This window comes from Chiloscyllium plagiosum, chromosome 21, assembly GCF_004010195.1.
Source record: "Chiloscyllium plagiosum isolate BGI_BamShark_2017 chromosome 21, ASM401019v2, whole genome shotgun sequence".
Classification (NCBI taxonomy): domain Eukaryota; kingdom Metazoa; phylum Chordata; class Chondrichthyes; order Orectolobiformes; family Hemiscylliidae; genus Chiloscyllium; species Chiloscyllium plagiosum.
The window spans coordinates 39,507,132-39,532,439 of record NC_057730.1 but is presented as its reverse complement, the minus strand read 5'-3'; the positions used below and the strand labels follow the sequence as shown (position 1 = coordinate 39,532,439).

The window sequence follows — 25,308 nt, the reverse complement described above, 5'->3', positions numbered from 1 at the left end:
TACTCAAGCATACCTCAAGATTTAGACCAGTATGTACTGCTACAGTTTTATAGTGTTGAAATGCTGTGCCAATTTTGAATTAGTTTTTAAAATATGCTTCCTGCCTCAGTGTTTAATTGTAATCTGAATGCTCGTGGTCTTTATCGACAGGGACTGATTAAAATTCGTGGAGATCGGTGTTGGAAGGACCTGACCTGTATGAACTACCATTATGAGGTATGTACACTGCAGCACGAGGTATTTCATTGAAGTAAGTTGTTTTAGGATTGATCTGTGTCTAATAATTTGCTGATTCTTGTATGGTATGAGTATGAACTACAAACTCGATAGAAACACATTCTTCATTCTCCAGTGGTATTGTGTGGACCATGCTTGTGCTTATTTGGTAAAGTTCAAAAGAATTCTGAAATCAAAAGCAGCGAATGTTGGGAACACACAGCAGGACCAGCAGCACCTTAAAAGGTATACATGTTCTGTAGCTGTAATATTATCTGTCTGTCTTAACGTTCTTAACCTTTTAGTTGACCGTGATATCATTTTCCAACATTCCCATCTGCCTGCCTCCATGGTATTACACTCTGTCTCTTCACTTTGTTAGTTTATTAGTGACTAGTTAATTTGACTTTGGAGGTGGGAAGCTTTTGGAAACAATTATTCATGATAGGATTAGCAGCCACATTGAAAACATTAGGTTGATTAGGAAGAGTCAGCATGGATTCCTGAATGGGAAATCATGTTTAACTAACTTACTGGAGTTTTTGAAGAAGTAACAGGCTCAAAGTTAGTAATGTTGTTGACGTAGTATACATAAATTTCCAGAAGGCATTTGATATAGTGCCACTCAATAGACTTAAGAGGAACGTTATAGATCATGATATAAAATGGACAGTAGCAATGTAGGTTTATAAAACTGGCTGAATGATAGGACATGGAGTAATAGTCAATTAATATATTTTGGGTTGGAGGAAGTTTATAGTGGAGTTCCCCAGTGGTCAATATTGAAACCCTTGCTTGTCCTAATAAACATATTAATGATTTCAATTTTGTTGGGAAAGAACAATTTCAAAGTTTGCAGATGACACAAAACTTGGAAGATTTTAAATTGTGAGGCGCATAGTGTGGAACTTTTGGAGATTAGACATTGACAAATTGGTGGAATAGACAGGTGGCAGTTAAAGTTCGATGCAGAGAGGTGTAGGGAATACAATTCTAAAGGGGGTGCAGGAACAGAAGGACCTGGGCATTTAGGTGTACACATTATTGAAGGTGGCAGGGCAAGTGGAAAGAGTAGGTAATAAAACATACAGTGTAATGGGGCATAGAGTATAAGAGAAAAGAGGGTATTGAACTTGTATAAGTCATTTATCAGACCTGAGCTGGATTATTTTGTATATAGTTTTGGGTGACTGCGAATGCACTGGAGAAGTGTAGAAGCAGTTTATAAGAATGCTTCCACGACTGAGAAACTTCAGCTATAAGAATAGATTGAACAAGTTGAGACTGTTCTCCTTGGACTGAAGGTGGCTGAGAGGAGATCTGATCGAGCACTGCCTGAAAATGTGGTGGAGGCAGGTTCAGTTGAGGCATTCAAGAGGGCATTGGATGATTAGTTGGAATGAAATAGAGTGCTAGGATATAGGGGAAAGCAGGAGATTGGCATTTGCTAATGATGATCATTTGAATGGCTTCCTGCTGTGCCATTACAATTCTGGGATGCTTTGACTCTTTTTTTACTGACATATTCACCTTCGATATACCCATAGGTCCAAATTTAATCTGTTTCCTCTTCATTTACTAGTATCCTATGGTGATATTATGAAGAGGTGTGGCATTTGGGTTCCACTTACTCATGTATATTGATGGTATCCTCCTCTGCCTCTTTCACTGATCCAAAGTCTCCAACTGCTTTACTGACAGTAGGATTTTATTGGCAAACAGTCTCTCTAGTTTAATGACACACTAAGATATTATCTTCAACTCTTACTTATGCTGACATTTGTATGTTGATGTTCACATATAGCTCCCCAGTTGCAATCACAAGTATGGAGCCTTGCCTTATTTTTGCCCCAAGCTCATCTTCCTTTCCCATTTTTGCTCCATCATCAAGTTCACTTTGCTTCACAGTTACAATATTGCTTGTCCCTGCTCCAGCCATCAAAATTAAAGGCCATGCTCTCATCACTTCAGTGTCTAACTTTCTCTTGGTGCATCAAACATGTCAAAATCTTTTATGGACCTGACATACATACAACCTTCTTTCTTTTCACTTATGTTCAGTATAAACTCGCTGAGTTGGTTTTTGACAGCCCAGTAGGATTAATTGTGTTCATGATTGAAGCTTGATCAAAGTTTAACTGTAAGTGATGAGTTGATACTTTTGCATAATATGTTCATCATTAGTTTAAAATAAAATTAGGATTTAAAAGCTCCAATTGTACAAGTTATGCTTTTGGAGGTCCAAACCAACAAAAGCATCACAAAAAAAATCCAAATGAAGTATTTTGCTTTCTATTTAAAAATGCTTCTTCTATTTATCATCCCTTTTATCATTTCCACACTGTGATACTTATATGCCAAAGGCATTTACTACAAAGCTAGCTAATTCTGTGCAAATATTTACAGAAAGACTTGCTGCAACAATCATTAAACACAACACACAAACTGTAAAATCTTTACATAAGGGTGATATCCTTTCACAGAATACATGAAAGGCCTCAACGTGTGTGTCAATCTGCTCTTTTTTCTCCTTTTGAACTTGTATTCCATTTGTAAATGGTACTAGATTGGTAACAGCTCCATGTTTGTATTCTGGCTCCATGTTTTATCACAGCAAGATTATAGGAAGACAAAGCTGCAATTAGTCTCAGGAATATTCACTATCTATTTATTGAACATTCACACACGGGCTTCTTGCAGATAATTACTAATGCTTAAACACACTTTTTTGTGAGCAAAGCCTTGGACTGCTTTGACAGATAAAGTCTTCTACTCCAATTACACCACATCAAGTGTTTGACATGCTGCTCAAGTTGCTCTTGAATTAGATAAAGTATAATTTTGCATTATTGGCTCTCAGATATATGCTTGAAGCACTGATTGCAATTTTGAAAATTATCAGTTTCTTCTCAAATTAGAAAAGAGCTGATCAAAAGGGCAACTGTGAAACATGGAAGAAAACATTTATCTGATTTGAGTTAGAATAACTCTTTCAAACTGATGTCTGCCACACATTTCATGAATTTGTGATCAGCTCAAAGTGTTTGTTCCTAACTCCTACATGACTGGAGAAAAGGTAAGTGATGTTTTAGTGTTTTGCACATTAGATCAATTCCCCCAACATTCTTTTAGTCGTCAATTGTTATTTCATTTGAGATCATAAAACAATTTATTTGTCTCCAACTTGACATTTCTGATTGTAACTTTTCCTCAACACATTTCCATTGTAAGTGTTCTGAAAAGGTTGCCTGTTATTTTTTTAAGCTGTCTGCAAGATGTGATTTGTAAGATAAGTTTCTGTCTCCATCCCCCAAGGTAGAGTTCTTTTTCACAGCCACAAAAAATGTTCACAATTTAACAAGGGTTTTCAAGAATTTAAATATGGTTTAATAATTCTTTTTTTGAATGGACTTAATTTTTACATTTTTGAAAGTTTATTTTTCTAGTTCTTTCTCTGTACTGTATTAACTTTGTTCCCTGAATAATTATGTTTTACAAAACATTCGAGAATAGTAATAAAAAAAGCAACAAATGAATTTGAAAATAGGGACTTAATGTGTCTACCTTTTTTCAACTTTATCAGTATATTTTATTCCATTTTTAATTTTGGCTTAACGGTTTGGTCCAACCATACACAGTCGGGTAAACTCACCTGAAGTTTCAATTGGTCTTGACTCGCAGTATCCATTGATACAGAGGACTTCTTGGCATATTATACATTAAACAATTGATTGACCTTTTAAATCACAGACTTGTAATTTTTCATCAATATTTCTTTATTTTGTAGGTTTGGATATTGAGATCTTGTGACAAATGTAGGTTTTTTTTTCTGTGCTTTTTCTCAGTTGCCTTAAGTTTTCTGTTTTTGAAGTAATGTAATAATGCCATGAGGTGCTAGATACAGGTGTAGAATTAACTGCCATCCCCTTAGAATGAATGAGAACTGATTATGGAAATGCTTCTAGCTTTGTGGTGCGTTTGGATGTGGCACATTGGAGTTGTATGTACACATTTATTTTAGATCATTCTACACGCTACCTTCCAAATGTTTGCTAAATGTATTAATATTTATTAATATTGTTGAAGTAATTTCCAGTCAGTCTGTTGCTTTCAGACAGTTTGTAGCGCTCCTTTTTACAGAGTCAGATATTGTGAATTTGAGCTCTACTGTAAGCCTTGAGCACCTAAACTGGGCTAGTGCTTGAGCGTGGTACTGAGAAAGTACCTTTTTGGAGGTTTCATTTTTGTGAGAGTCCAAGCAAACACTCATTTGCTTGATTCCGGTGAAATTCACAATCTCACCACATTATTCATAAAAAAACACAAGATTCTCACATATTCTAAGGCATTATTCCAGTCTCAAAGTAGTATTATCTAACAATGTGTTGATTGGTCATTCATCTTATTGGTGTTAATGGGATTTTGCTGTGTACAAAACAGCTGCTGGGTTTGCCAATAGAGCAATAATTACTATCTCTTTTCCAGTGCATCATTAAATGTGATGCTTTGAGATCCTTTTTGAGACAAGTTAATAACATACTGCACAAATGCAAGTCTTTATTTTGTTTGCCAGAATTCAAAAGGTTAAATCTTTACATTAGATAGCTCTGGAACCTTTTAAAAGTTGTGTTTGCACTGACTGCAGTGTGAAACTACCTCCTTGAAGTGGTCTCACGCTGTTTGCCAGAATTTAATTCAAGCAACTTCACTCTCCAGTTTTGCAAACCATTTAGTGTTGATGTGAAGGAGCTTTGGCTTTGCATCAAACCATTACAATACAAGTAACCTGTAAGAAAAGTTAGAGACTCAATTTTTTTCATAACTTTTGTATTGTGAAGTTCTGTACTAATGTGTGGGGAAAGTTTGTATGAAATGATTCCTTTAATATGGTCAAACTTTAATTGTAGATTAACCAGCAAGTTCAGTTTTTTGTTGTATTCCCTTAAAATAGTCATGTTTGACCCTTTGTACAACCTTATAGGAGTAATAACATCCATAGGGAGGATGAACACAGCATGAAATAGAGTTGTCGCGTAATAGATAAATCATCAGTTTATTTCCACATTGATTCAGTTTAGTTTTAATCAGTCACCACTTTCCATCAACAACATTTGAGTGTTGGGTAAGACCTTGGCCTGACTTACTTTACAGTTTGTATAAAATATCAGCAATAAATCTATTTTCTTTGCAAAATGCAGAAAAGAAAGGGAGGAGTTCATTTGAAGGGAGAGGACACTTGACAGGATGTTTGTTACTCTCCTCTACCTTTTCCTGTCAGGCAGCCATTCTTCCAATCCTGCTGCATTAAAGTTTCTCACTAGTACATTCTCCGTTTGGTCTCAGGTCTTCACAGAATCCCAGAGGTCTTATGGCGCAGAAGGAGACCTATCATTCCAAACATCTCCTTTTCCATCTATCTTCATCACTTATTTCACCACTTCTCTCTTTCTGTGACAGGTGGCCATACTATTTCAATTTTTTCAGTTACATTTTGATACTTCTGCAAATTTCACTGTCCTTTCTTGTCATTTCACACCACTGTCTCTGTATCTGCATTTTATTCATATCCAATCTTCTTTTCTCTCTCCTTGTTGTTTTCCAGGTTTTTGCACTCTATAAATATGTCAATCTCTACAGCTGACTTGCAGTCTCATCCTTTCAGGTAAAAACAATGACTGCAGATGCTGGAAACCAGATTCTGGATTAGAGTGGTGCTGGAAAAGCACAGCAGTTCAGGCAGCATCCGAGGAGCAGTAAAATCGATGTTTCGGGCAAAAGCCCTTCATCAGGAATAAATAGGGACTTAATGTGTGTGTCTACCTTTTTTCAACTTTATCAGTATATTTTATTCCATTTTTAATTTTGGCTCAATGGTTTAGTCCAACCATACACAGTCGGGTAAACTCACCTGAAGTTTCAATTGGTCTTGACTCGCAGTATCCATTATTCCTGATGAAGGGCTTTTGCCCGAAACGTCGATTTTACTGCTCCTCGGATGCTGCCTGAACTGCTGTGCTCTTCCAGCACCACTAATCCGGAGTCTCATCCTTGCAGTTTCAGTGGTATTTTTCCATCACATAAGACTGCACCCCTTTTCTTCCAGTTACTCCAACCAGCTAATCTTTAGCTTAATTTTCAACTCTCTAACCCAAAGTACTTGAAGCTCCTTACTTTCTCCAGGTCTTCCCTATAATGTTCTTACATTCACATTGATCTTCTTTCCTTGGTTAGAACTGATAGTCCATATACTGGGACTTTGGAGCAAAGTTTCATTCTCTTACCTTTCAGTACTTTTCTCCAGTTCTGCAGAACTCAGTCATATTAGTTGTAGCACAAATAAGATGGTTGTTGTTGTTGTTTGAAGTTAATCATTTCAGCTGTGCAAGAATTCCCTGGCCTAACCATGTTCAGTTGCTTAATCAATGACTTATCCTTCATCTTATGGTCTTATGGTCTTATAAAATCAGAAGTGGGGCTATTCACTAATGAGAGCACAATGCTCAGCATCATTTGCAACTCCTCAGATACTAAAACAGCCTCTGTCCATATGTAGTAAGACCTGAACATCATGCAAGTTTGGGCTGATAAGTGAAAAGTAATATTCATACCATGCAAGTGCTATAAAATGATGATTTCCAATGAGAGAATCTAACCATCATCCTTTGACGTTCAATGGCATTGCCATCACTGTGTCCTCCACCAGCAAATACTCGGTGTTACCACTGAACAGAACTGAACTAGACTAGTCATAAAACGATTGTATCTTCAAGTAGGTCAAAGACTAGGAATTCTCATCTGAATAACTCCACCCCAGTGTCTTCAAAGCCTGTCCGCTACCTACAATGCAAACATCAGGACTCTTCACATGCTTTAAAACATGTGAGACCTTCCAGGACAAAGCAGACTGCTTGATTGGCAGAGTCAAAAAGTGTGGTGCTGGAAAAGCACAGCAGATCAGGCAGTATCCAAGGAGCAGGAGAATAAGCCCTTCAATAGGAATGCTCGATTGGCATGCAATCCTCCACCTTCAATATTCACTCCCTTGATTACCAATGCACAGTAGCTGCAGTGTGTGTCATCTGTAATATGTAACTCACCAATGCTCCTCCAGCAGCACTTTCCAAACCCATGACCTCAACCACCTAGAAGTACAAGGGTGGAAAATTCATGAAAGCACCAGCTGTATATTGTCCTCCAAGTGCCATATCACTGATTCTTTATTGCTCTGGGTCAAATTCTGGAACTCCCTAACAACTTTGGTGGTAGTAAATTCCCCCTCCCCAGTAGCTGGCCCATCCAGTGATACTCACATCCTGTGAGTGAATTATAACAAAATTCTCATCATCTTCAGCACATAACCCAATGCCATCAACAAACATCTGTGATAGTCAGGAACAAGATTGATGTTTGAAATGATGGTTCAACCTCCTGTTTTATCTCAATATTGAAATCTATACTCATGCAGCTTTAAACAAATGAATGTGAGGTTGCTTTAAGACTGCAGAAAAAAAAACCTAATGAGGAGCTTTATGTTCCTCAGTGTTCTGTCAAGGGTGATGCCGAGCTATATGGAGTAGGAAGTGTCATTGTGGAAATAAATAAATGGGGTGGCCGAGTGCACACAGTAAGCTCCACAAACAACAATATATCAAGCACACGAAATCTATTCAGACTATGTTGGCTGAAATTTAAACATTAATCATGTCATTGGAGAGAACTCCAATCTTCTTTCTAATCGTGACACTGCATCCACAATGTGAAAAAGCGTCAATTTAATGCTGCCTCTAAGAGGGAGGAACTCCCTCAACATTGAAGACCAGTCCAGGTCATGTGTAGAAATTCCTTAGACTGAGAAGTGCGTCCTCATAAAATTAAATCTGGAATAGAGACTCTAATGAGAACCCATTGTCAATTGTTGGAAAAACCCATCTGGTTGACTAATCTCCTTTAGGGAATGAAACCTTCATCCTTATCTGGTCTGGACTACATGTGACTCCAGAATGTGGTCAACTCTTAACTACCTTCTGGGAGGGGCAATAAATGCTGGCCTTGCTAGTGATGTCCTCATCCCATGAATGAATTATGGAAAAGAAACATCTAATGCCTTCTGTGTTTGGTGATTTCTTGAATCGCACAAAAACAATCTGGAGTTATCTTTTCTCAGGGTTCATTTTGAAGTACCATTTTTAGTCACATTGAAGCTGATTTGTGGACAACAGACATTACATGGTGAATGTTAACTTTAGAAAGCAGAACAATTGACCAATTAGTGAAATGATACAGAAGTTTCTGATAAATTAACTTACACCTGCTAGTCTTTCCATTAGTTAAATTAGCCGTAATTGATTTTTTATAATTAAGAATTAATTGAGCTTTCACTATTCCCAATCCTGAGTATTTCAACTTGAGCAACCTTGACTACTGCAAGGAGCTTGGAGCCTCCAAGATCAGAGCATGTCACCATTTGTCTGAAGTGCTGTGGGCTGTCATGTTAACAAGTACAGCTGCAAATGTGTACACAAAAATCCGACAAGGTTGTAAAAGCAACATCCTGTAATGCTGGAACACTGAAATAGGAAACAAAATGCTATAAACAAATACTTAACAAGTCAGGCAGCATCTGTGGAGAGAGAAACGCGTAAATGTATCAGGTTAATGACCTTTCTTTGGAGCTATCTAAGATGCTACCCTGATTAATCTGTGATGCGGTCAGCTGTGAATCATTCTCTACTGCCTTTTAAAAATTCAGACTATCTTTCAAACAGATTATTTAGACTAGTATAACACATCTTATGATTTTCAAAAATAATTTGAATGTGATCTTTGTTGATCTTGAAATGTTGGTTTACATTTTCTATGAGAGTTCTCAGAGTTTTCTACGACTTCAGCTATTGTGCCTATACAACTCTGTCCCTGTTGCCATGATCTTGACTTTTCTCTTGATTACTGTAGGTGGTATGTTGTGATGTTGAATTAGCCAATCGCTCTCATGTGGGACATGTATGGGACCATCCTCAAAATGAGTTCAATAAAATGCAGTGGTGTGAATTTCCTTTATATTAATTTGTTCCATGTCTCTATTACCTACATAACAAGACTGGAAATTTCCAATTGCCAACTAATGGAGGATGATGTGGTGAGTTGAACAACCTAGGCTACTTGCCAGATTGCAAATGACATCCACGTGTTTATCCATCCATCTCCAGTTCGTAATTGCTTCTCTGTTTTGTAGTTCTTCCCTATCCCGCTGTGGCCAATTTCCTTTGGTCCAAATCCAAGTAACTGTTTTGCAATAAAATGTTAAATTTTAAATAAAGGGAAGTTTTACTTGACAGATTGTATTGAAATATATAAAATTTATTTTGGTGAATAAGAGACATCAGTAGGAAATTGAGGTCTCTGCTCATGAGATTATGTAGAAAGTGCTTTATATTTTTCAATCATGAAGCTTAAATGTTGAATATTACTTTGGAAGGGATGGAGTGGAACTAATTTCAATCAGTATCATTCCCATGTGTTGAACATACAGTTTATTCAGAATATTCTTTAATCATCTTTTTTTTAAGGGAAATCACTACTTTAAATGCAGGATAGAGTCTTTGCTGTTCAGATATGAAATAACATATTTCTTAACAAATGGTTTTCTGTTGGGAACAAATGTGCTTTTAAAGAAATCTTTTTAAAGAAATGAGCATTAACTGAAAATTTCAATATTTTCTCTTCAGTGTGTTTGGTGCATAATGGTTGGTATCTTAGATCAGGAAGATTGTTGCTCTTGGCTTCCTCAATGGAGCTTGTCAGCCATGGACAGCCTGCTAAAATCAGTATAGTTCCTGTCACTTGATTGGAAACCTGATAAGCTTGAATAATCGTGGAACTGACAGACTGGTACATATCAAGGAATATTAAACAGTCTGGAACTCAAGAGAACATAGTGACAGATGAGGTGCCAGAAGACTGGAGGTTGGCTAACATGGTGACACCATTTAAGAAAGATGGCAAGGAAAAGCCAGGAAATTATAGACCAGTGAGCATGATATTGATGGTGGGCAAGTTGTTGGAGGGAATCCTGAGGGACAGAATTTACAAGTATTTGGAAATGCAGTGACTGATTAGGGATAGTCAACATGACTTTGTGCATGGGAAATCATGTCTCACAAACTTAACTGAGTTTTTTGAAGAAGTAACAAACTGGATTGATGAAGGCAGAATTGAGGACGTGATCTATATGGACTTCAGTAAAATGTTCCTCATGGTAGACTGGTTAGGAAGGTTAGATCACATGGAATATTTGTAGATATAAGACAGAGGGGGTAGTGGAGGGTTTTCTACTGCTTTTTGTCATTTATTTAAATGATTTGGATGTGAACATATGAGGTATAATTAGTAAGTTTGCAGATGGCACCAAAATTAGAAATGTAGTGGACAGCAGAGAAGGTTACCTTAGAGTACCATGGGATCTTGATCAGAGGGGCGGATGGGCCGAGGAGTGGCATAGAGTCATAGAGAAGTACAGCATGGAAACAGACGCTTTAGTCCAACCCATCCATGCCGACCAGATATCCCAACCCAATCTAGTCCCACGTGCCAGCACCCAGCCCATATCCCTCCAAACCCTTTCTATTCATATATCCATCCAAATGCCTTTTAAATGCACTAGCCTCCACCACTTCCTCTGGCAGCTCACTCCATACACATACCACCCTCTGCGTGAAAAAGTTGCCTCTTAAGTTTCTTTTATATCCATCCCCTCTCACCCTAAACTATGCCCTCTAGTTCTGAGCTCACCGATCCCAGGGAAAAGCCTTTATTTATCCTATCCATGCCCCTCATAATTTAGTAAACCTCTCAGCTTCCCTTTCATCATTTATATAAATGATTTGGATGTGAGCAGAAGAGGTATAGTTAGGAAGTTTGCAATGACACCAAAATTGGAGGTGCAGAGGACAGCAAAGAAGTTTGCCTCAGATTGCAACGGGACTTTGATCAGATGGGCCAATGGGCTATAGGAAGGATGTTGTGAAACTTGAAAGGGTTCAGAAAAGATTTACAAGGATGTTACCAAGGTTGGACGGTTGAGCTGTAGGGAGAAGCTGAACAGGCTGGGGCTGTTTTCTCTCGAGCATCAGAGGCTGAGGGGTAACCTTATAGAGATTTATAAAATCATGAGGGGCATGGATAGGCTAAATAGACAAGGTCTTTTCTATGGGTAGGGCAGTCCAGAACTACAGGGCATAGGTTTAAGGTGAGAGGGAAAGATTTAAAAGGGACCTAAAAGGTAATATTTCTGTGCAGAGGGTGGTGCGTGTATGGAATGAACTGCCAGAGGAAGTGGTGGAGGCTGGTCCAATTACCGCATTTAAAAGGCATCTGGATGGGTATATGAATAGGAAGGATTTCCACTTGTGGGTAAGGGGTGTCACAGTGACTCAGTGGTTAGCACTGCTGCTTCACAGTGCCAGGGATCTGGACTTGATTCCAGCCTTGGGCGACTGTGTGTGGAGTTTGCATGTTCTCCCCGTGTGTGTGTGTGGGTTTCCTTCAGGTGCCCTGCCCAAAGATGTGCAGCATAGGTGAATTGGCTATGATAAATTGCCCATAATGTTCAGGGATGTGTAGGTTAGGTGCATTAGTCAGGGGAAATGTTTAGTAATAGAGTAGGGGAATGGGTCTGAGTGGGTTACTCTTCACAGAGTCGGCATGGACCTGTTGGGCCAAAATGGCCTGTTTGCATACGAGGGATTCTATGATTTAGACAGATATGGGCCAGTTGCTGGCAAATTGGATTGGATTCATTTAGGATATCTAGTGGGCATGGACAAGTTTGACCGAAGGGTCTGTTTCTGTGCTATGCATCTCTATGACTGTGCCTCAAATAGAAGACTCTGGAGGTGACACAGGTAGTGTTCTTAAAGATTATAAAGGAGTTAGATAGAGTAGATCTAAAAAGACTTTACCACTTGTGGATAAGTTCAGTCTCTAGACCATAAATATAAGGTAGCTTTCAATAAATCCAAAAGGAAATTAAGGAGAAACGTCTTTACACAAAGAGCAGTTAAAATTTTGATGTGTGTAGATACATTTAGAGAATGCTCGATAAACACGAGGTAGGAAGGCAATGAAGAATAATTTGGTAGGGAGAGCTGATGAAATAGGATCGGAAATGGTTCATAACGAGTTTATACTGTGACAGAGACTGGTTGGCACACTAATCTGTTCCTGTGCTGCAAATAATGTACCTTGTAATATTTTAATAAATTAAAATCTATTGCACATAATTCTGTGCTGGTACACATTCCTCAAGGTAAGTTGCCTATTTCAGTCCCATTTCCACATTGATTTCCACGTATTCCTTCAATTTCTGCCTGTTATTGTTTTTTTTCTTACTTTATAAGGATGAACTGCTTGTTGAGCTGTGTTTCAACTCGCACAAATTTTGTAAGCTAAGGCCCAAGAATCAATTTTGGGAAAGCTATTTCACAGTGTTCAAAAGTCATTTTGAGAAGTCCATGTAATGGTGAACCATGGTTTCAAGTTTATAAAGGCAGAGGGCTTCTGCAGGCTGTTCTACCGATACAAAACTGATCATAAGAGCAGTGCTACTAGTTGCAGAATCATGTCTGGTCTATAATTAATACAGTTAGTTCTGATATAACACGATAGTTCCGTTATTGTTCGATCTCACATTATAAGAAAATCACGCGATAGCTGCACCATTTAAACGAATGGAATCGGAAGTGTATTATGGTCAATACAGGTAAGGAAAGTTTGCATTCTACATGTAACGGTCTAAATTCTTCAATTGCAATAAAGCGAATTCACATTGAAGAAACGCACATTATAGCAGAACCAACTGTACTCAAAAAGTGTTAATGAATTATTCTGCAGTACAAGTAATTAATCCAAACAGCACTGTGTATTGTAATTAGTTAAAAATCACACAACAGGTTATAGTGCAACAGGTTTATTTGGAAGCGCTCGCTTTCGGAGCGCCGCTCCTTCAGGTGGTTGTGGAGTAGACCATAAGACACGGAATTTATAGCAAAAGGTTACAGTGTCATTCAAGTAAAATGATATCTTTAACAAGTCTCGATTGTTGTTAAATATATCATTTTACTTGCATGACACTGTCATCTTTTGCTAAAAGTTCCTAATATGGCCCTAATGCACAACCACCTGATGAAGGAGCGGCGCTCTGAAAGCTAGTGCTTCCAAATAAACCTGTTGGTCTACAACCTGTTGTTGTGTGATTTTTAATTTTGTCCACCCCAGTCCAACATCGGCTCCTCCACATTATACTGAAATTAGACATGTCATTACTTCAATTAAAAAATCAATCTTCCCCTGTGAGAGAATACTGCACAAAATCCTTTAACAAAATTCTTTGGGACTGCAAATTGTACTACTATTCCTGAAATAAAAATCTTGATTGACATGTTTACATTTACTTTGGTTCCCAATTTACACAAAAGAAGTCATAAACTGTGATGTCTGTAACCCCTAATTACACACTTGCTAACTGATAATTGTGCTGATAAAGATCAGAATGGAAGAGACTCTTGCCATTTGGAGCTTGTTTCATCACATCAATTAACCTTTGTGCTTTGCTTAACAGATGCAATCATCCCCTTTGTCTTTCCTCTAGAATACCACTGAAGTGGAGTCTGTCGTGACTATTTTATGACCTTGGGAGTAATTGAAAACTCATTATATGGCAATTATTTTCATGAGGATGAAAATTATCTTGCAATGTCATCATCTGCGTCTAGTAACTTGTTTGATAGGTACTGTGGGAGTCTATTGATGAGGTTAATAAAGACCTAGGCATATCTTGGGATTGGGCCAGGCTTTAGATATATATGTTAAAGTCTTATTGCTGACATTTCTGGGTTACTTATTAATCTGGGTCAAAAAGGTACCAGTAGTTTAGCGATAATGAAGCTAGATATTTGTAAGATACTTTTGGTTGGGCATAGAGAATGAGCTAAAGTCTGCGAGCATTTGTTAGGCCTTGAATAACCTTAACCAGATAAAAGATTTTGATATGATAAAAGAATTCTATGATTTAATCTTTGGGGTTTATGAAAGTGTGATAACTACTATTTATTTACATATTTCTATAATATTTATGACAACCTCTTATGGACCGAAAGTGCCACAAACAGGTCCGTCAGTATTTATGAACAGAGCAAACAAATGAGTTACTAGGATTTGAACCCTGTATTTATTAGAGTTTTGAAGTATGACAGGTGATCTGTTTGAAATCTACAAAATACTTACGGACAGGGTAGATACAAGATGCCTGCATTCATTACCCAACCCTTGGTGCCCTTGAACTGAATGGTTTGCGAGACTATTTCAGAGGACAGTCAAGAGCAATCTGTAGCTCCAGTTTTAAAAAAAATACTGAAAACTGAGTACATTTAAATTGGATATTGGAACCTGTTTGGCTAGAATGCAACCTTTTCTCCAGGTCTGTTAGATTAAAATCCTGTGTCTCTCACTAATCAGTTCTATCTTTTCTAGTTATTGTTTTGTCAATCCATGTGTTGACTAAGGATGCAGTATTTTTTATATTTAGATTTTTCTTATTCTTACAATATTACAATAATACCAGACTCTGCTTTAAAGCAAGCATATTCTTGTTGCAGTGAAAATGTCATACCCTGTCATGAATCGCTTCACCACTTCTGAATAGTCTTTCTCCTATCTTCTCCCAGTTGGATTGCTATCCTATCAAGGATTGTCATCATGTCTTTAGGAGTTGAAGGTTGACCTCCAGGATACTGCTGCGACCAGTCTGGGGAAAAAAATTTCTTGTGATTTAAAAAAAATTGATTTTCTTTCTGAAGAATATTTCTTGTGGAGAACATTATGCTATTATGTTGCTAGCAAGCCAGCTAATGGGAAATGTGTTCACTTTTGAATTATTATGAGAAGACTGGGCACAATGAGGATGGGCAGGGTCAGGTGACCAGCAATGTGTGTATGAGTTGAGAGTGAGAGTACAGGGCAGTTGGAGGTAGAAGTATAGAATAAGTTGGAGATGGGACTGAAGTGTGCAACTTAATTTGAGGAGCATGTACCAGAATGATGTTCTTTAATTTCTAATTTATCAAAATATTACCAAGTGCATTACTTTGAAACCTGCAATAGATGACCAGTGTTGGCAACCCTTTTCTAACCAGTTGATTTGACCTGGATCTCTGATATAAGTCATTTCAGTAAGGTGTGAAATGTTGTGGTGATGATAGCTTTCATGGAATTGACTGTATTCAGTGCAGGAAGTTTACCTTGTTCTTTGCTAGATGTTGCCAGAGAATGTTCTTATTTTCTCATAGCTAATTCCTTTCCTCTTCTCCTCTGACTTTGTGTTGATGATACTTAAAGCTAAATCCTCATCAGGTTGTGTGTGCCAGCTGCTTTCTTTCCTGACTGTTCTTGCCATTTATAATGAACGCCAAAAATACAGCATTTAATTTGACAGATGTAAACTTTCCAGTCATGTTGAGTTCCACAGTTCATGAAAATCACTTGTTGCAGATTTTGATCTTGTATTGTCAGACATTGTGCTCAATGCCACATAGCTAATGAATACAGAAATGCTGGATGAGATACCTCACTATTAACCGATTCCAATACACTCTAGGCACATTCTAGCCCTTTGGCTTACAAGTTTGTGAGACAGCTTTGAATGAAGTGTTTAATCGATTAGCAAAGCTTTGATTTTCCTTATCCGAGTTCAAAGCTTTCTGAGGTGAGGTCATTCCCTATTACCAGCCTCCATGCCACTTCCCCCACTCTGACCCAGCACTTGCTCTGCAAATGTTGAAATGCATAGTAGACAAAAGCTTTGAAGCTATAGAGTAAAGTAACAACCAGAGCCTAGAAAAAAGAAGAAAGGGACTAACTACAGCTTTGTATGAAAGTTTCTGCAATTGTAATTGTGAATAGAAGAAAATCTGCTCACAAAAAATCTACATGGTTGTTGAAAAGACCAATCCATTCAATTTTGACATTCAGAGCGAGACTTAGCTTCACCTTTTGTGAATTAAGATTTTTGGGCACCAGCAGATATTTATCTTTCACTCTGTGCAAAGAATTACTCCTGTAAATGAGGCCTCTCTTTTGTTGCTGAGTGCACACAATATCTGGTGTAGTTTGAAATAAATTGCTTTGACACTGTGATCTGTTCCTAGGAAATATCTGGAATTTATCATCATTTTCAAATTCTGGAGTATTCATTCTGATAAATTATGGTTTAGAATTTAATCTAAAAATCAGTTTAACAAAAGGGAATATTAAGTAGTCATAAAGAATCTTACAAGATTCACAACTTAACATTAAAACACATATAGAGTCAAAGGGTCACGGAGATGTACAGCATGGAAACAGACCCTTCAGTCCACAAATATTACTTTATGGTTTGTAAATTAAATATTAGCACTTAACTTACTGTGCAATGCCTTGGAACTTGAAATATTATCTGTAGCATAGAACTTGCACATAGAGCAGACCACCCCTCTCCAGTGTTATTGTGTTGGTTTCCATATTGGCCCAGTGCTGTAACACATTTTCCCTTCCGCCAGAGGCATACTTTGGGACATGCTCAGCTATGTGAACCAGATGGCGGAAGTTTGGGTTTCTTAGCAGGTTGGTTAAAACAATGACTGCAGATGCTGGAAACCAGAGTCTAGATTAGAGTGGTGCTGGAAAAGCACAGCAGTTCAGGCAGCACCCGAGGAGCAGGAAAATCGATGTTTCAGGCAAAAACCCTTCATCAGGAATACCTGATTTTCAGATTGTTCAGGAAGGAAACACTACTTCAAAAGGTAGCAGATGCGAGTTTGTTTTGTGTGTTGAATCTGAGATTGATCGATCTTTGCTCAATGAATGTATCAAGGTTCTGGCGTCAAGAAGTGTTTGCTAATGTTAGGGTACAAATCAGCTTGTTGAATGGAAAAATTGGCTAAAGGAGTTAATAATGGCCTGGTACATCTGTAACATCCAGAATGACATCATCAAACTCATGGGCTTGAGGTGTCAGAATAAGCAGTTAAACACTGTTGATTTGCCTGCAGTTATCACTTCTAATAAAAGGTAGTCACACCTCCAGTTCCATTTCCAGGGTCAAATAAATATTGGTTCCCTTTCAACACCAAGGAAATTACTGATATTTCATTAAATTTGGCAAAAGTATTACAATGCATGTTGGTTAATTAGATTGACTGCTCAGACTGCACTCTCCAAACTTTAACACATGGAAACTCTGGAAAAAAAAATTGGGCATTTGGGAGCATCTGAGACTCGATATAACAACAGTAATGTAAGCATTAAAGCAAACAAAACAATTCAATTGATGATTTTAACTTGTGTTATTGTGAAAATATGTAATTGATTTGAATTTGAATTTTTTAAAAAAAGACAGGATCCTTACATCCAGTACCCTCTTGAATGCATCAATTGATCCTGTGTCCACCACATTTTCAGGCAGTGTCTACCATCCCCTAACCACACATTATGGCAAAAGGTTTTTACTCATATCGCATTTGCTCGTTTTGCGGATCACTTTATATCTGTGTTATCTGGATCTTGATCCTTTTATGCAAGGGTACAGTTTCTCCCTTTCCATTCTATCTAGTCTGACTTTGACAAGCTCTATCAGATCTCCTCCTCCTCTTCTGTCCAAGGAGACCGATCCCAATTTATCCAATCTATCCATTCTAATGCAGAGGCATAAGGTAAAGTTGCCATGGTCCCAGAGGACCATAGGGCTGTTCTCCCATTCGACATGACTGGTGATGGTTTGACCTGAGAGTCACCATGCCTCAGAGAAAGGGTGCATTGAGAAGATGGGACCTTCATGGTGACATCAGTCAGTGTGGGAATTGAACTCGTGCTGTTGGCTTCACTCCACATTGCAAACCAACTGTCCAATCAACTGAACTAACTGACCCCCGAAGACACAGTGGTAATGTTGTTGGGCTAGAATCCAGAACTTGAGGCTAATGCTCTGGGGACATGGGTTCTATTTGTGAAAGCATGTTGGACTCTCACTTTGAGTCTGACTACATGATATTATGATGTCATTATTGGCCATTTTAGAGGGAAAAGCTCAATCTATCTTGCTGCCTTGTATAGTGAACACTTCATATAATAAAGATCTTGGTATTGATAAACAATCTGATCTCCTAACTTCTTTGAAATGTAACAGGTTTGAATCCCATCATGGCAGATAATTAATTTTTTAAAAAATTGAAATTGAAAGTTGACCAATGGCAGCCATTGTCAATTGTCATACAAACCGCCTGATTCACTAATGTTCCTTTCAGGAAGGAAATCTCTTACCTGATTTGTGATTCTAGGCCCACAGCAATGTGGTTGACTTTTAACTGCTTCCTGAAAAGCCCCTAGCAAGCTGCTCAGATCAAGGAGTGATTAGGGATGACAGTAAATGCTGGTCGAGCCTGTGATGCCCACATCTATAAAAATATGTTTAACAATTTCTTTCTGCACTCACTACAAAGTATTCACACTTACTGCAATGTGGCGCCCATAATTTTATACAGTTGTCCAGTTGAGGTCTTATAAATGTACAACATCAACACCTTGCTCTAGAATTTTATGCCTCTATAAATAAAGTCAAGGATACATTATTAATAACTCTATATACAGAGCTCTCTGTTCCTGGACCCCCCTTTAGATTTGTGCACCTTATTTTACATTGTTTTTCAATGTTCTTCCTTTTGAAATGAATTAGATAGTGCTTCTGTTTACAAATCACATCTACTGTCTATCTGCCCACTCTTCAAACTTGTCTATATCTTTTAGGAGTTCTACACTCTCAGAGTTTACAGATCTTCCAGGCTTTGTGTCATCTGCAAACTTTGAAATAGTCCCCTGCACACCAAGATCTAGATCATTAATATACATCAGAAACAGTAAAGGTTCCAATACAGACCTATGGGGAACACTACTACAAAGCTTCCTCCAATCTGAAACATATCTATTGTCCACTATTCTCTGTTTCCTACCATTCAGCCAATTTTATTTCTATGTTACAACTGTCCCTTTTATTCCACGATTTATAATTTGGCTCTCTAATCTGTTGTGTGGCATTAGTTCAAATGCCTTCTGAAAATCCACATACAGCAACTTTATCCTCATTGAGCCTTTCTGTTACCTCTTCAATAAATTCCGACAAGTTAGTTAAACCCGATTCCCCCTTTAGAAATTCATGCTGACTCTTCCTAATCACTCAACTTTTTCCTTTTGGTAATTATATTACCCTGAATAATTGTTTGTGGAAACTTCCCCACCAACAAAGTTAAACTGACTGGTCTGTAATTGCTGGGATTATGCTTGCAAGCTTTCTCGAGTGAGCTTGTAATGTTTGGAATTTCCAAGTCTTCTGTCATCTCCCCCCAACTGTAGGGAAGACTGAAAGATTATAACCAGTGCCCCTGAATTCTTCTCTCTCTCTTCCTTTAAAATCCTCACTTGCATCTCATCCCGTCCTGAGCTTTGTCAGCTTTAAGTATCAATGGTCTATCCAACATTATTAATATTGAACCATTCTAGTGACACGGTTTCCTTTTCAGTCACCGTGGCCTGGGTAGCATCTCCTTCTCTGGTGGAAACAGATGCAGTTTAGTATTTAATGCTTCAGCACGCCCACTGCCTGTACTGTAAATCCCTCTTTGGTCTCTTATTGTATACTCATGTTAAATACCAGCTTTCGGTCAAACAGTATGGCAGGTTTTAAACATGGGTTAAAAAACCCCGCACACACACCACCACAAGGAATGGGTTAAAAAACCCCGCACACACACCACCACAAGGACAGCAGGTGGTACTGTTATTCATATTGAGTGTTCAGTAAAGCATGCTCCTCACATCTAAATTTAATGTTGTTTAAATTTTCAAAGCTGATGAATCCTGAAGCCTACCGATTTCTTCCAACAGCATGCCAGAGGTAACTACTGGGCCAGTGTGGCATCCAGTTCCCTTGCTTTCTACTTTAAATGGCAAATCAAAACTAAAACCTGCCCCATGATGACTGATTTCTGATCAACATATTCCCCTTTAGCTGCCATCTTGAACATTTAAAAATGACTCAGCCACTTTTGGAGTATTGTGTGCAATTCTGGTCCTATAGGAAGGATATTATGAAATTTCAGAAAGGAATTAGTAGGATGTTGTCAGTGTTGGAAGGTTTGACCTATAAGGAGAGGCTGAATAGGCTGGGGCTGTTTTCCCAGGAGCATCGGAGGCTGAGGGGTGACCTTGTAGAGATTTATAATATCATGAGGACGTAGGTCAGTTAAATAGGCAAGGTCTTTTCTCCCGGGTGGGGGAGTTCAAAACTAGAGGGCATTGATTTAAGGTGAGAGTGGAAATATATAAAAGGGACCTAAGGGGCAACTTTTTCATCCAGAGGGTGATGTATGTATTTAGATTGTGAGGAGCATGCTTTACTGAACACTCATAATGAATAACAGTACCACCTGCTGTCCTTGTGGTGGTGCGTGTGCGGGGTTTTTTATCCATGTTTAAAACCTGCCATACTGTTTGACCCAAAGCTGGTATTTAACATGAGTATACAATAAGAGACCAAAGAGGGATTTACAGTACAGGCAGTGGGCGTGCTGAAGCATTAAATACTAAACTGCATCTGTTTCCACCAGAGAAGGAGATGCTACCCAGGCCACGGTGACTGAAAAGGAAACCGTGTCACTAGAATGGTTCAATATTAATAATGTTGGATAGACCATTGATACTTAAAGCTGACAAAACTCAGGACGGGTTGAGATGCAAGTGAGGATTTTAAAGGAAGAGAGAGAGAAGAATTCAGGGGTACTGGTTATAATCTTTCAGTCTTCCCTACAGTTGGGGGGAGATGACAGAAGACTGGTAGAGGCTAGGACAATTACAACATTTAAAAGACATCTAGATGTGTATATTAATAGGAAGGGTTCCAAAGGATATGGGCCAAATGGGACTAGATATGTGCAGAATATCAGATCGGCATGGACGAGTTAGACTGAAGGGGTCTTTTTGCGTGCTGTATGTCTATATGACTCTATGATCATTCATGATGAGTTGAACTAGTTCATCAATTAAACTAGTAGGGTAATAACAATGCAAATATATATTCTATCACTGATGCTTTAGTCAATTGTGCTATATAGAAAAATCTGCTTGTAATTTGACTTGTCACTTAAAGCTTTACGTAATATATTTGCACTTAGATCAAAATTGATAAGTAATTTGATAAAAGACTGAATCAATAGAGCCATTCTGTAAATAAACTCTTACTCAGTCTCCAAGTCTATATTTATTTTCACATTGTTCTAATCCTCTTGTAAAACTGAAGACTGACTTCACTCAGTTTAATGTTAGGGTTGCCTGACTTTGGGGCCTTTTATAGTCCAGTAAGTGGGCAATAATTCAGGACCAATAATCCTTGTGTGTTCAAGAATAGAAATTACTGGTGAAACTCAGGTCTGGTAGTGCCTGTGGGAAGAAAGCTGAGTTAATGTTTTGAGTCCAGTAACTCTTCATCCCTTTATTGGATGAAAAGTCATTCAGCTCGTAATGTTAATTCTGCTTTCTTCCCACAGATGGTGCCAGTATTGTAGAGTTTTGCCAGCAGATTCTGTTTTTGTTTCAGACCTCCAGCATCCACAATTCTTTGTTTTATTATCCTTGTGCATATATCACAGAGTAATTTGTGAGGCCTGATTCTGGGACATGACCCAGTATGGGTAGATTTCACCTGCAATTAATGTGTTTAATGAAAATCTGACCCTTTTACTTTACACATTGATAATTAATCTGCTGGAGTGTTTTACAGAAGTTATCCAGGTACCGAGGTAAATACTAAATTAAATTATTTATAGTCTGTCCTGAAATATTTCAAATCACAGTTTCTTATAGAACCTCAGCTGAGTTGGAACGTTCTATGAATCTACTGCACAACTGAGTGGCTCAAATGACATCACTGAGAAGGTAAAATTTGAGCTAGCAACTGTTGCATTATTTCTGTGCAAGAAAGTTTATATTACACTGGTACTTGTGGCTATTATTAATTCCTATTATCATGTATTCATTTTTATAAACCTGATTTGCATATTGCAACTTAAACCCCACAAAATTGTGAACTTTTATGTGTTCATTTTGCTTTACTCAGTTATTTACTCAGTTATATATAAATGATGGGGCCCAAGGGTTTATTTCAAAACATCTTTGTGATAGAGAAAAGAAACGATTTCAAAAGTATTTTTTGATGATCCATTGCAATGTGGATTTGGTGTCCTTAATGAAGATGGCGTTACCATTTTGTCTTAGGTATTGCAAGTTTATCAAGAAATACTTTGCACCTGATTAGGGGCAATACTGTGTCTAGTGTGTACTGTATATGTTATGCAATAATCTCAGTAAAATGTGTGCTTAATTTTAGACTTCCTGCCTCTTTCCTTGCAGCTTAAATGGTTTCTATTAAATGTAGTTTGTATTAAAACAGCATTACTTCTTATACTCTGCCAATTTCTTAACTTCTTGGAAAATGTGGAATTTGGCCGTTGTACCAGTTAGTTTATTTTCTGTGAAAACCCAATGTTTTTTTCACGAGAGATGTGACACTCGTGAAGAGTGTAAGTTTTCTAGAAACTCATAGATATGCTTCTTTAAAAAAAACTGTTATCAGGTCATTTTGAACCATTTTGTTGTATATGAGAAATTGGTGCATTAAAAACATTGCAACATTATGAAAATCTCCCCTGTATACTGTGTTCTCCTTTGCCACTGCGGAACCGATGAGGCAGTTACAGAAGCTTTAACTGAAATGCTAGAAAGCAGCATAAAGAGGAACATGCCCTCAGAAGCAGTATTCATTCACTGCCACAGAGAAACATATACAACTTAAATGAAGCGTACTTCACATAACATTTCTTTATAATTATCTTCAAACAATTTCATGTTCAGTAGTGTTTTACAAATTAAACAATGAGAATATGAACAGAGTAGGACAAAAAAGAATAAACATTAATTTGCATCTATATTGTGTCTTTAATGTAGTAAAAGACCCAAGGCACTTGCAGGCAAAATTTGACACCAGTCCACTTCACCTTATGTTAGGATAAATGACAAAAACTTCCGAAATAAAGGTATGCTTGACCCAATAGTGGGTCAAAGTGACTGCAGAGCTCTGAGACATAAGACCTTGGAGAGAAGTAGAGGTGGTAGAGGTTATAGAAAAAAGTTGCTTCTTATTGATAAGTCTATTTCGTTAACGTCTCTTGGTATTTTTACAATCGTTCAGGTTTAGTTGATATTTTGAGGAACTGTACTATTTGACAGAAGTATTAAGTAAGTTGGGCTAGAGGAACAACATGCTTTAAATAAGCTAATGCTGTTAATGTCCTGTTACTTGTCACTGTTACCACAAATATGTTCCTTGCTACAGTCCAAGCCTGTTTTGTTCAATTTTATATCATTTACAACTTAAAAGTTTAACATCTACATTTGTAGCAATCTGATGTGCCAGAAGTCCATGAGCGGTTGATTTGCTATTGCTTTTAGTGGTATAGAAGTAGAAAGTGCCATGAATGACCTAAAGAAGAGTAAGAAGTATAAACAGAAAACAAAGCTGCTTTTTACAGGTACTGGATTACTGCATCCCATAATCCTGCCAGTGAACATGTACTTGTGCTTTGTGACGTATTGTCCCAAATGATTGGATAATGACCAACCCCAAAAGAGCAGGCTTTAACTTTTTAATCAATCACATGCTGTACTTTGGATCATGTTGCTTGACGTCTCCAGGGTGTCCTTTCGTGCCCTGCAGTATTGATGCCAAAAGTCCTCAGTAGTAGCAGTGCGCACATGAAAAAAACTGAGATGTAGATGTTGCAGAAGGAACTAATTTACTATTTGCTGAATTTAACCTGCACTTATCCAGAAAGCTGTTGCATTGCAGCTTCATTTTGCATTGACAACACTGCCTGACTGAATGATTAGACCTCGATATAAGTGTTATTGTTGGGTGGTGTTTTACTCTCTCTCAAACACCGCCCTAAAATATTTTGTGACCTGTGTTTTTATTGAATATTTTATAATAATTCTCGAGGTTCATTGCCTAACCAGTTTAATGCTGTAGCCTCCCTTTGCAAACAACCACAACATTTCAATTTAGTTAAAATCTAGCAATTTAGTTCTCAGGCTTTTGGTTTAAAATAAATCGAATAGGTGAGTTGAATTTCTGTATTGACATAAAGTTACCCAATGCAGCAATCGGCCTATGAAATATTTTTGATATGTAGATATTTCTGCACCTCCTCTGAAAAGCAGCATCACTGAAGTGAAGCACTCCATCAGTAGCTTTCTATAATGTCAGAACAGATTATGAAGGTAAACCAACTTACTTCAGGTCTCAAATAAACCACAGCTCACCCTGGGGAATCTCAAAATAGCGTCAATAAGCACTTAAAAACAAATTTTTAAGTTTCTTTTTTATCATCCTCTTCTGATCCACAAATGTAAATCCTTCCACAGTTATCAGAAAGTATTGTCCTTTCATTTATCACTTCTATTTTTATATGGTTCCGTGCCTCCATATGACTGAAAGGAGAATTTGGGCATCATGACTTATGAATATATAGGCAAGCTACTGTTGTAGAATGCTCCAAATTAATTGAATAATTTTATTGTGTTAGGAACAATATATAAGTTTAATTTATACTTTGTATCATTTGTGTTAAGAGGGGAGACATAAGGGCTTGATGCAGGCACAGCTGAAGGCCTGTTTGTTAACTTCCATTTTTAAAAAGGCTTTACATCCTTCAAGAGGTGTGTTTGTCTGTTTAGTGCATTTTAAAAAATCAAAGAAAACTGTGGTTTTGGCTGAGAGGTGTCCAGAAATACTCAGAAAAATGGAACAGTTCAGAGAAGAGTCCATCATTATTGTTGTGTGCCAAAGATTGGAAGCAGAGGGCTAAATTGTCCGATAAGAAATACTGTAATGTTGCTAAAAACTAGGTTTAGGGAACCAATATGTTACTCTGAAGATAAAATAATATTGACTTAGGTTAC

The 25,308-nt window shown here is 37.7% G+C and overlaps 1 protein-coding gene across 6 annotated transcripts in view; it reads left to right on the top strand.

Annotated features, from left to right (window-relative positions):
• The window catches only part of lmf1 (lipase maturation factor 1), a 598,451-nt gene that overhangs the window by 295,041 nt on the left and 278,102 nt on the right, over positions 1-25,308 (top strand). For 5 of the 6 annotated variants that reach the window (XM_043711866.1, XM_043711863.1, XM_043711868.1 and 2 more), the window contains one exon: positions 151-216. The exons of the other annotated variant lie outside the window; for it this stretch is intronic. In XM_043711866.1, coding sequence (XP_043567801.1) covers positions 151-216 — 66 coding nt within the window. The remainder of the gene's footprint in view (positions 1-150; positions 217-25,308) is intronic. 6 annotated transcript variants of the gene reach the window in all.